The sequence below is a fragment of the Taudactylus pleione genome, unplaced genomic scaffold (assembly GCF_031769625.1).
Source record: "Taudactylus pleione unplaced genomic scaffold, aTauple2 ptg000611l, whole genome shotgun sequence".
Taxonomy (NCBI): Eukaryota; Metazoa; Chordata; class Amphibia; order Anura; family Myobatrachidae; genus Taudactylus; species Taudactylus pleione.
In genome coordinates this window covers 3,528,891-3,542,048 of record NW_028285013.1, presented here as the reverse complement: position 1 = coordinate 3,542,048, position 13,158 = coordinate 3,528,891, and the positions used below count along the sequence as shown (strand labels likewise).

The following is a 13,158-nucleotide window of genomic DNA, read 5'->3' as shown; positions in this document are numbered from 1 at the left end:
GTACACAGAATCGTGATCAGTTACATTTGTGCCGCCGATTTTGGCTTACAATCTAAAAAGTGATGATAAAATGACGAGCTGAGGGGAAATATGTTGGGATTTCAAGCACCATCTCCCAGAGTATTTAATGAAGATTTTCACATCAGATAAGTTTCGTAGCCTGGAAGAACCCTCCTGTAACTTTTACCAAACCCATTGCTCGGATGTTAGATTTCTATGGCACCTTCTTGCTATGTCTAAGTTGTCAGAAAAATTGTGAGCTATGGTATGAACTTACCTTTGTTATCTCTCTTTCTTCGAGGTCCATAGAGTCCATAGGGAGACCTTGGGGTGTTGGTGAGGGCTTGGGCATCGGGGCACCACGCAGTAAATGTTTTCTCCCAGGATGCACCGGGCCACTCTCCCTATACCCCACCCCCGAGCTAGAGGCACCTCTGTTCGTAATAAGCCAAAGGCCGAAGGAGGATAAAAAAAAGAAGGCAGTCTGGATCACACAGGAATTACATTCTCACGAAGGAGATGGAACATCCGGTGACCAGAGCGAAGCCCATCTGAAGCAATGAGCGTCAGGGTGGGTGCCCTGTGGACCTTATGGACCTCGAAAAAAGAGAGATAACAAAAAGGTAAAATTCTTACCATAGCTCTCATTTTTTTTCAGGGTCCATAGGCTCCACAGGGAGATCTTGGGGATGTCCCAAAGCAGTCCATCAAGGGTGGGGACCCTCATGATCTGACAGGAGAATCCAGCGACCGAAGGAAGCAGCCTGAGAAGCAAATGTATCTAATGCCTAGAACCTTAAAAAGGTCAGGACAGAAGACCATGTGGCCACCTTACAAAGCTGAACAGCCGAGGCGCCACAGATGACCCAGGTCCGTGTAAAGGCAAAGACCGTGAGACAACAGGTCCGGACGTTGAGGCAACAGCAATGGAGTGTCGATGGAGAGACTCTGAAGATCTCAGTACCAATGCCGTCTGGGCCACGCTGGAAACCCCAGCAGGACCGTTCCTCCCTCTTGTTTGAACTTCCAAATGACTCGAGGAAGAAGGGAGACTGGAGGAAACAGATACACAAACTGGAAGGTCCATTTTACGGACAGAGCATCGACCAGGAGTGCCCCGGCATCTCTTTTCCTGGACCCGTATCTTGGCAGCTTATGATTGATTCTGCAGGCCATGAGGTCCACTTCTGGAAGGCCCCACTTGTCCACTAGGAGTTGAAACACCTCTTGGTGAAGAGACCATTCCCATGGATGCACGTCGTGATGGCTGAGGAAATCTGCTTCAATTGAGAACTCCCGAAATGAACACTGCCTATATGGCTGGGAGATGGCCTTCTGCCCATGTCAGAATGCGTGACATCTCTGTCATTGCCGCCTGACTTCGAGTTCCTCCTCGATGGTTGATGTAAGCCACCGTCGTGGCATTGTCTGACTGAACCTGCACGGGCTTTCCATTAAGTATGAGTCTGGCTACCTGGAGGGTTCTGAAGACCGCCCGAAGCTCCAATATGTTGATTGGCTGGGCAGATTCCTCTGCTGTCCAATGACCCTGAAAAGAGTGTAGACCCGTCACTGCGCCCCAACCTCTGAGACTGGCATCCGCTGTCAGAATTACCCAGTCCGGAATCCAAAAGGGGCGCCCTTTGGTGAGGCGATCTGTCTTCAACCACCAGGATAGGGATAGACGTACCATACATAGCACCATTTTCTGTGCTTTTAGCAGATGGGGTAACCCGTTCCACCTGGAGAGGATACATTTCTGCAGAGGCCTGGAATGGAGCTGGGCATACTCTACCATGTCGAAAGTTGACACCATGAATCCCAGCACCTGCATTGTCGAGTGGATTGACAACCGGCGACTGTGGAGACATCTGCGCACCCGCGTCTGCAAAGTGGAGCTCTTTTCTGGTGTCAGAAAAATCCTCTGCTGCTGGGAATCCAACAGTGCTCCCAGATAGAGCATCCTCTGTGATGGAATCAGTGAGGACTTATTCCAATTGATTAACCACCCGTGAGTCAATATCTGTTCTGTAGAACAGATATTGTAAGCTGCAGATGTTGGTGGAGTACTTCTGGAGACCCTGCTAACAACAGAAGGTCGTCGAAATATAGTAGCAGTCTGGCACCCTGTCCCCGCAGATGGGCCACCATGACAGCCATAACTTTGGTAAATACCCGAGGTGCAGTGGATAGACCAAAGGGCAGAGCCCGAAACTGGAAATGTTGCTGCTGTACAGCAAACCGGAGAAAACGCTGGTGGGATGAAGCAATCGGAATATGCAGGTATGCATCCTGAATAACCAGCGACACCATAAAATCCCCAGGTTTCATAGCCAGTATAATTGAGCATAGGGTTTCCATCCTGAACAGAGGTACCCTGGGGAATTTGTTCAGGGACTTGAGATTGAGTATAGGCCGATAGGATCCGTTCGGTTTTTGAACCAGAAAGATTGGAGTAATAACCCGTTGCTCTCTGAGGCAACGGGACAGGGACTACAACTCCCGCTTGAAGCCAGGATTGTATGGCCTTCTGGATTTGTAATGCCTTGTCTTTGTCTGACAGAGGGCCTGCACAGAAGAAATGATGGGGAGGCCTTCTGCATACCCATAAGAGACCACTTCTCTTACCCAAGTGTCTGTGGTGGTCTTACACCAGCATTGGGCGAACTGAAGAAGTCGGCCTCCCACCTTGTCATCGGACTTGGCCGCCGGACGTCTGGTACTCCAGTCCTGCTTCTTAGGCTTGGTAGTCTTTTTGAGGGCTGACTGTCTGGGAAAGGGCTGACCCTTAGGACGAGGTCCGGGATTCTGAAGAAGTAGATGCCGAAGGCAGACACGCAAATTTAGCTGCTGCCCATGTATCCACAATCTTGTCCAGGTCAGGACCAAATAAGATCTTACCATTATAAAGTAAACACTCTAATCCTTTCTTAGAGTCCGCGTCCGCTCTCCAAGAGCACAGCCTTAAAGAACTGCAAGCTGACACCGCAGCAGCCAAAATCCTGGAGAATAAGAGGGTGACATCCAAAGCAGCCTCGTTAATATATGGAGCTGAATCACGGATGTTACCCACCAGAGCCACTTGATCTGCGGTAGCACCTGAAGGAAAGGACTCCTCTAGGGAGTCTGCCCAGAACTCCATAGCCTTGGCCACCCAGGAGATAGCCATACCCGGTCTAGGAACTGCCCCTGAAAGAGAATACATTGACTTTAAACATACCTCTACCTTCCTACCCGTGGTATCCTTTAAGGAAGAAATGGATGGCATAGGTAGAGTAGCGCTTTTGATTAAGCGCGTCACATGAGAGTCCACCGCAGGAGGTGATTCCCATTTAGTACAATGTTCCTCTAGAAAGGGACAGGCATAAGCCAGGCGTCTTTGAGGCTGATAACACTTCCCAGGCAATTTCCAAGCCACTTCCATGTGCTCCACTAGCTGATCAGATAACGGAAATACTGCTGAAGTAGTCCTTATTTCCTTGAACAGAGCACCTAGAATCTCCCCGGTATTAGTGTCATCGTCATCATATTGTGTAGATTGGGATGACGGCATAGGCTTTTAGTCGGTCTAAGGGGTTTATCCCCCTGCAACATAGCATGGAGGGTATGAGAGGTATGCGCCAGGGTCTGCACTGTAGTAGACAGTATCCACCCATGGAGGAGGCACAGACTGAACCTGCATGGGTGAAATTAGTAGAGGTAGGCCTTGTGAGGGCAAAACCGACTGCTGTGTGAACCCTATCTGGGGAAACACAGGGGGTTCTGCCCACCGCCCCGCCATGGCTGTCAATGTCTGAGCAAAGGATCCCCAAGGAGGCTCCTGCGAGGTGGCTGGGACTACAGAGGGGCCTGGAGGATTATAACACTTTACACACAATCCCTCTAAGATCATGTCCCCACACCTAGCCCTGCAGCACATGGTGTGCACGATTCTGCTCCAGCCCTGCTGTCATGCAAATCATCCCCACATATATTTATTTATTTATATAGCATTACTGCCTCACAGCACTGAGGTCATGGGTTCAATTCCCATCACGGCCATAACTGTGTGGAGTTTGTATATTCTCCCTGTGCTTGCGTGGGTTTCCTCCGGGTGCTCCGGATTCCTCCCACACTCCAAAAATATACTGGTAGGTTGACTGGCTCCCAACAAAAATTAACCCTAGTTTATGTGCATGTGATAGGGAACATAGGACCTCATTCAGAGCCGGACGCTATTTGCGGTCGTTTGTTCAGAAAAAAGGGGTGGCTATTCAAATGAACTGTTCGCTCTTTGCGGTCTGTTCACACCTCTAGGTTTGAACGAGCGAAAAAACTTGTGGTTGTTTTTTGGATAATCACGCCCCCTGGCCGCTCGCATCCTACGTCATGTCCGCTATTTATTAGATTAATCGAGTACATCGACCAGCGTATGAACTGCTCACAATTCTTGTGGTTGGTTTTTCCTACCACAATCTTGCGAGCAGTTCTGACTATAAAATAACCCAGTGACGTGGTCAATGACGCTGCTGTATTAATTATGCACACCCATAAAACGCCCGTTTTGACCTTTAAGCACGCCTGCGTTCGGATCTCCACTCCCTGTTTTCAAGCACCTTCCCCTGTTACCACCCACATATGCCTCCTCCTGTCACTCAAAATAGCAGGCATTCGCTATTTAGCGAACAAACGATTTTCGGCCGCACTGACTGGTTCGCGCATGCGTATTACGATCCGTACGCATGCGCAGTTGGGCAAACATCGCTCGGAACGAACGAGCGGCCGCTTAGGAGCGGCTCTGAATCAGGCCCATAGAGTGTAAGTTCCACTGAAGCAGGGACTGATGTGAATGGCCAACTATTCTCTGTAAAGCGCTGCGGAATACGTGTGCGCTATATATATATATACAACTGGTAATAAATATATATATATGTGTGTGAGGTATAATAAACACTCCTGACAACACTTGTAAGGGCTCAAAAAAAGTAAAGGGTATAATAATATTGTCTGACAGATGAGTAAGAATCAGAGACGTCGCTAGCATAAAGTCACATACAATGCAGAAAAAACACCTGCACAATGGCGCTACAATTCAACTACCCAGACTTAGTGTCTGGTAGGCTATAGTGCTACATACGCTGACCAGTAGGTGAGGTATGTAGGAGGACTCGGGCTCCGCGTGTCCTGAGAGATCTACGGCTTGCCAGGAGACAAAAGCCACCAGAGACCTCAGAGGGGGCATACCTGTGGGAGAAGTGTTGCCTCAGCCAAGCCAGACCACAGTGGAAAGGCGCGCTGAGCAGAGGGGCGGAACCGGTTGTAAACAGGGAAGGCTGCCTCCCCTGGCCGGCAAATTAACCCCGGGACGCTGGCTTGCGCGCCAGCATGTGTCCATGGTGGTCTTGTGGAAGCGCAGGTTGTGTGTGCCTGGCTCCACTGCAGTCATCCCCGGTGTGTCCCCTGAGATCCGATGGAAAAAGACTAGCACTTCTTACCTGCTCCACGTGCGTCCGGCTGCAGTCCTGGGATTCCCGCGGGGTCTGGCTAGCACATGATCCCTGGATCAGTACCGGCGTCTCGGCGCCGGCGGGGTGATGGAGTGGCAGCGTGGACGTCCACAGGACTGTCTAAAGCTGTCCGCTCTGTAAAGAAATTACTTTAAATCTTCTGGGGCTGTAAACAGCCCCCCTGCGTCTTCAGTGACCCGCCTCCGGCCGGGCACAAAAGCAAACTGAGATGCCACTGGCTCAGGGTATAGGGAGAGTGGCCCGGTGCATCCTGGGAGAAAAAAAATTACTGCGTGGTGCCCAGATGTCCAAGCCATCGCCAACACCCCAAGGTCTCCCTGTGGAGCCTATGGACCCTGAAGAAGAAAGTTTGTTGGATTTAAAGCCCCAGGACATGACACAAAACTGGCAGTGCTATGGAGAGCTAGCTGGGTGCATGAGACGCAACCAGGAAGACATTATACACATAACAGGATGCAGAACGTACATATAGCGGGGTCAACTCTGACGTGTAAGAAAGGTCTTGTAGACCAGTAACCAATATAAAACCCCATCAGATCACTCTCTAATGTGAGAGGTCAGATTGTTTCTTATTAGAAAGCTCTGAACATCTGTCAGAATGAAACGGACACAGGCTTGCGTCCTGCTTACACCTTCAGATAAAATAAGCCAACTCACTTTCTGAAGCCGGATCCTGATTCATCTGTTTCGGCTTGGACGCCAATATTATGGTCAGTTTGCTATTGTGCTCTTTTCTCACTACAGACCGTGGTGCTCTGTGAAAATGAAAAAGTAACACAAAAGAAAAAAAAAAATGCACATCACTTTCAGAACAGTATAACGACTTTTGCTGTGCAGCTTACTCTTCTAGTCTAGTGCATTATACACGGTGCAATACTCAATCCTGCCTACAGGTGGTTGTCAGTACGATAACAGCTCACATATGGCGCAAGACACTTGTGGAGGAGATTTATTAAACATTCTAAAGAGAACCAGTGCAAGCGTTGCCCATAGCAACCAGATTCTAGCAATCATCTTATAAAATGTACTAGATAAACTATAACAGTCTAATTGGTTAATATAGTCAACACCTTCACTTGAAATTATGATAGATTGCCACATAGGCCTGTAATAACTAATGTAATGGGAAAGCAGCCTTGATTGCCAGACCACCTGTGAGAGGCTGATAAAGGCTGTGTCAGTCTCTGTAGTCGGTCTCACGCTGTCTGAGGTACATGTCAGAGACAGTGATTATTGAAACTAAGTACTGAGCTAAAGACTTCTGTTATGTGAGAGGGATGGGTAGGTACCGCCATTCTGAGAGAGGGAATCATTTTGTTTAGTTAGAGCCGGACAGGCCAGAAATTACTTTTAGGTTTTGTTTATTTTTGCTAATAAAACTAGCTGCAGTTACTTATACCAAGACCCGGGACTGGTGTACTTTGCATGACACGCACAACTTTTTATCCCAGGAGACAGCACCCTTACCCTGATCATACCACATAAGTTATTTTACTGAAAGATATAGCATGGACCTTTAACACCACCATCCATGCCCAACACACATTTCTAGTGCTGGAATTCTGACAACTTGTAAAAGGTTAAAGCAGCAATCCCACACCGATGATTATTACTTTATATAGCAACTCAAGTACATTTTAATCATGCATCCAACATTGATTGTTCATCATCTCCTTTTCAAAAACCTCTCTGGGCGACAGACACAGTGCGTCATTTAAAAGCAAAAGGGAGGTGAAGGAGGGGGAGGATTTTACGGTGCAAACAGAGCTCAGAGGGGTGTTCCAGAGCTTCTCTGCACCCTATATCCTGTGACTGTGATTATAATCACATGACACTGTACAGAATTCTAAATCATTATTAGCAGCCTGAAGAAACAAACCAAGGAAAAAGTGCAATTATAACATTTCTTCTTATGATCTGCCAAAATGATTTATGCTATATAAAAAAGGAAAAAAAAAACCTCACATAGATGGGATTGCTACTTTAAGGGATAAGTCTGATAAAACTTTTAATGGACCCTGAATAGACACTTCCTAATAGATGCTTTCCATATTGGCTAACTATTTTGTCACCTAAATCAGTTATAGCACAGAGGCCAAGCCACAGATTCGGTGGGCAATCGTGGCGCATAGATTGGCAGGAAAACTGGACAAGATCCAGTGCCCCAGCCAATCATGTTCAATAATGTTCCCAGATTACTTATCAAGACTAACGCTTGCTTAGGGCCCATATATACGGTTTATTTCACAGTGTGTTGTTCCAAGAAGGGAAGTAGTTGAAATCTCGGCTGTCGGGAGCCCGGTGCCGGAATCCTGACACCAGTCAGAATTCCAGTACAAGCATGACGACGGTAAGTAGTGGGTTTAGGGGGAGGGTTAGGTTTAAGCACTAGGAAGGGGAGAGTTGGGTTTAGGGTGCGGGGAGGGAGGGTTAGGGGTAGGGTTGGGATACTTACCAACAGGTGTCGGTATCCTAACCCTGTCGGGACTCTGTCGTCAGGATTCTGCGCACCATGATACCGAGTGCCGGCATCCCATACCCAAACCCTCAAATGAAGCATGACTCAAACTCAAGTGGATCATTACAGGGCATGACTGGAACGCACCCTTCGTCTGTGCAAAATAGAACAGATCCAAAGGTCTACCACCAGCGCTGGCAGAGGTCTCTTCTGCCTCAATGGCTCCTTTGTGTATTGTGTTGCTTAGCCATCTCTAAAACTCTCCACTGTATAGTTAGTACACCCCATTAGTGGGGCAGATGTAGGACATGCAAATTAATTGACATTGTCCTGAACACCGTGAGGTGCACCAATCATCACAATCTGTCCACAATTAATGAATCATGCCCACAGCTGCTACCCGCTGAGCCGGGCCCCGTTACTCAGAGTGGTCATTGCTAACTCGGAGCAGCGGCCAGAACCCCTCCTTACAAAACAATTAAAATATACTAGGTTCGCTGCCGTGTTCGCTGCATAGGGGAGATGCAAGTGTGATTGCCCCCTCCCGCACATGAGGAGGGAGAGAGGGGACTGACTGCTCCTGCAGTAGCCTCTCCCCTCAGCACAGAGCAGCATGTTCTAGGCTAGGGAGAGAGCAGCAGCAGCAGCAGACTCTTCTCTCCCCCTGCACGAACTGCCGCATCCCGTTACGGATCTGCAGGGCCTGTGTAAAGAGTACCCACCCCCCTCTTGGTGACCCCGATTATGCCAAAGGACATCCGGAATTAACATTCAACGATGTCATATTATGACTCACCTGCAACTAGGACACTTCTGGGAACGCATTTGCGACTTCCAGAAGTCACTGATCAGCTTGTTCCTGGTCACACAGGTATTCTTCACCTGGGGAAATAGCCCCATTAACATGAAATCAGAGAAACCGATACAAACATATTCAAATTGGTAGAGAAACCGGCAATAATTCAGCTCATTTGCTTAGTACATTTTCTATATATCAGTGCGCTAACAGTCTGTCAAACGCAATACACTGTAATTATTCTTCACAATTGCAGTAAGGTTGTTGTGCTCTAATATTATAGTGCACTGCCCACCTGCCACTTTCCTCCGGAGTGAATTGATCTGTGAATGGATGGAGCGCACAATAGTGAAAGTACTTGAGAACAGTATAATTCACACAAGGATTGTGATGAAACAAGTTGGGCGTTTCCAAAATCAGCGGCACATGCGCAGTAACCCGATGCCAGAGAGAGGCTTGGTTTGTGCAGTTACTGAAATCTCGTGAGACAGAGTTGGGAGCGTAGGTCGGCCTAGAAGGTGATACTGGGAAGCAGGAGCAGCACGCACATTTTACGTGTTTTATTTTATTTTTTTCCAATATTACATTTTTATTAATTTTCACCACAAAAAAAATATATAACAATACACACAATAAAATAAAATAAACAATAGAATAATATAAACAGGATAGGGACAGGGAAAAAATTGGCCCTAGAGCCAGGGTACTTCAACATATATAAACAAAATTATCAATGAAATACTGTAAACTTACCGAATAATCTACAAATAAACAATACAAACATATATCAAACATCATACAGACATAAAACAAATCTCCCATCATTTAGAATCAGATACGGGCAAAATAAAGCTAGTAATGCCTCGAATGCGCCGGGACTCTGCTCGATATTCATTCCAGCTAGACCATGTCATTAATGGATTATTGGCTGAGGTAGAGTATGGGACTCCCGCTATCTCAAAATCACAATGAGCTTGTATTTTATTATCTATTGTATCCAATTTTGGGATTACATCTGAACGCCAGTGATATGCAATACGAGACTTAGTGGCAATTAAAATATGCCCCATCACATATTTATCCCCAGAAGAAATATCGCCATAATAGACATGGAATAGTGCTAAAAGAGGATCTGGAGGTATAGCAATCCCAGTCACTTTAGAGATTAACCCAAATACCTGACGCCACAATGTATTCAATTCTGGACATGCTCAAAAAACATGATAAATATCCCCAATATAGCCGCATGTGCGCCAACATTTGTTAGGAAGCTAGGGCCAAATTGTATGGAGCCTGTCGGGGATTAAACACATCCTATGAATAAGTTTATAACACATTTCCACATGGTAAATACATTTAGATATACGGAAGCATGATTTAAAAATGGAGCCCCATTCTTCTTCCATAAGTGATCTAGGAAGATCCAATTCCCATTTCAGGAGAGCCGGAAAAGTTACCGGTTTGGAAGCACCTATCAAACTGTACCACCAAGAAATACTCTTCTTATATCCCCCTGAGGTAAGTCTCTCAAAAATATACTTTGGAGTAGCTTGTAAGGGCTGAGAGCTCGAATGGAAACTATGCAACCAGTGGCGTAACATTTTACGTGTTTTTAATCCTTGTGCGAATTCAACTGTTTTTAAATACTTTCACAATTGTGTGCCGCTGATTATCTGTTTACACACATACATATTCATATATGGTAGCCAGAAGCTGAATTAGCAGCCTTGATTGCCAACCTGTGAGAGGCTGACAAAGGGTCTGTCGGTCTCTGTAGTCAGTCTCTCACTGCCTGGGGAACAGGTCATATGCCCGTTTAGGGACACTGTGATTACTGAATGTAAGTGCCGCGCTAAAGACTTCAGTTTTGTGAGAGGGACGTTAGATCTTTCACTGAGAGAGGGAAGCATTTTGTTTAGTTAGAGTCTGACTTTTTTTAATGTTTTGTTCTGCTAAAAAAAAAAAAAAAAAACCGTCTGCGGTCACTTGCACCAAGGCCCTGGCTTTTGTAAGAGGTTTCTGACTCTTCGCATTGCGTTGCAGACACATTGTGATGCAGTGTGAAAGGACAGCATGCTGCAATTTTCAGAAGCATTTTAAATCATGCAGTAAAATAAAATAAAAAAAACAACTCCCAGCTACTAGGTCACACAGTAGCACTACAGTTCAGGAAAGCAGCGACAAGGCACACTTACACATGATCCCTGTGGCTTCTTCGGGTAGGCTTTCAGCACCTTTCTGGTGTAAGTTTCTAATTCTTCTTTAATTTCATTGCCACTAGCAGATGAATTCCCCTCTAAGAACTTCAGGCAAAATAAAAAGACAAGTAAGCAGCTGAGTCAATGGAAAGTAACGAGGAAATCTGCTCTGGATGGGGAGAGCAAAAGCCTGATTACTGAAGAGTCCTAGGGGGTATATTTACTACAGTGCGGGTGTTTAGAAGTGGAGATTTCGCTCACAGCAACCAATCAGATTCCTCTTCTCATTTATCTAGCATCTTCTAGAAGATAATAGCTAGAATCTGATTGATTAATATGGCCGACATCTCCACCTCTAGAAACCCGCACCCCCTAGATTCAACAGTGAAAACAGGTTAAGAAAGGGTTTAATAAATACAGTACTAAAAGCAAAGTGGTCTTTAAAGGTTTGAGCACACGGGTGTAGTAAATTATGTCAACATTCATAATATCGACACGTTCTGAATGCCGACACTGACACAATATCGATAATAGGACTAGTGTTAACGTCCTCTCTAAGGGGTCAATCCTATTAAGTGCGAAGGGTGCAAGTTGCCGTTACAACGGCGTTAAAACGCCAGCAACTGACCAGCACATCGCACCCTTCGCGGCCAGCTCCAAGCCCGAATTCGATTAATTTTGCTCGGAGCACTATGGGGCTGCAAGCAAAATTCAACAAATCCGGGCTGCTGTAAAAAGCGCGGCCATTGCCGCGATGACTCGCAGCGGTGAGATCATCACGGCTAATAGGATTGACCTCTATGACTAACCTTAATCTAACCCTAATTGATGAGTCACCCTGATCCTCATTGATGCCTGAACCGAACCCTAAAATCGTATTTTGACATGGTCAGCGTCGACATTTTAAATTGCGATTTACATTTACATGTTGACATCCTGAATATCTACATGTAGACCATGCTGACATTATGGTGTCGACATGGTGTCTGCATACTGCACACACATACTACATGCTAGGTGTGTGTGCACATACTACTGCTTAACGGAATTGGCGCACCATCACTGTAGGGTCCAACATGACGGACTGTACTCACCCGGCTAAGAACGGCCTCCACTTCATAAACCTCTTTCAGGGCTCCCTGGGCTAGGATCTTCAGCTGGTAGAGCAGGACATGGATGGCGGAACGTGGGCAGGTCAGCAAGTGGCAGTGGAAGCAGGAGCCTCGCACCAGGAGATACAGTTTCTAGATAGCATTAACACAGACATGCAGGAATGGAACACACATATATTATATATCACGGTTACCTTTGTGGGAGGATTACCAATGTCTGGAAATGCCCGCAAATCAATCCTGGCCAAAGCTATGTAGTCCTATCTATAACTAGTGATGTACAGCCCTTATTATTATTGTATAACGTATTCTGAACTGTACTAGGAGAAAATTCATGTATACAGATATGTCCTCATGCATCTAGTCTCAATGCGCCACGCAGCGCAACTTAACTGGCGTGAGCCGCAGGTCCCGAGCTACTCTGCTAGTGTTGGGTGTTTTTTTTTTTTTTTTTTTTACAAACTCTGTATATGAAGCACAAAGGAATTTGGAATTTAAAAAAAGCTGCGGCCGCTATACTGTAGTATACAGATTTAGGGATTCCGTCGCACACAGCTATACAAGTGTCGCATATCAGATTGTCCTAGTCGCATCGCGACATAGGCCCGTATTGAATTGCCGGCGAAAAGTTTCGCCTGCCGGACTTGACGCCTACATCGCGTGTTTTTGGAGAAAACAAACACTTTTCGTGCGCGCGCCCACTTTTCGCCCTATTCAATTCCAAAGGACGCAAAAAGGAGTCCCGGCGAAACTCAAACAGTGGAAAAGTGCTGTCAGATTTGGTGAAATCAGCCCTACACCCCCCAAAAGATACACTGACATGGGGGGATCACTATGGATACCCCGAATAGCCCTGCTGAAGGTATTTGTTGTGCTTAAATGCTCTCAATAGCTGCTATTTAGCTTCTTTGCACAAGTGGTGAAGAATAGCATTTAGGAGTTTTTCTTGCAAAAATAAGTAGTCCCAGCAAATTTGGGGTGCAAGCATGGTTAAAAATCGCTATAGTGAGGTTTTAAAAAAATGCCCCTTCAGCAAACACCTGCAATCAAACAAACACCTAGGGCATACTTGGGGGACCCCCTGGAA

At 46.3% G+C, this 13,158-nt stretch overlaps 1 protein-coding gene across 1 annotated transcript in view; it reads right to left on the bottom strand.

The window, feature by feature from the left end:
* Positions 1 to 13,158, bottom strand: part of POLR1A (RNA polymerase I subunit A) — a 102,901-nt gene that overhangs the window by 83,191 nt on the left and 6,552 nt on the right. Inside the window, exons 3-6 of the mRNA XM_088454281.1 lie at positions 12,054 to 12,203; positions 10,957 to 11,064; positions 8,762 to 8,847; positions 6,165 to 6,262 (exon numbers count right to left, since the gene is read on the bottom strand). Of these exons, the coding sequence (XP_088310407.1) occupies positions 6,165 to 6,262; positions 8,762 to 8,847; positions 10,957 to 11,064; positions 12,054 to 12,203 (442 nt within the window). The remainder of the gene's footprint in view (positions 1 to 6,164; positions 6,263 to 8,761; positions 8,848 to 10,956; positions 11,065 to 12,053; positions 12,204 to 13,158) is intronic.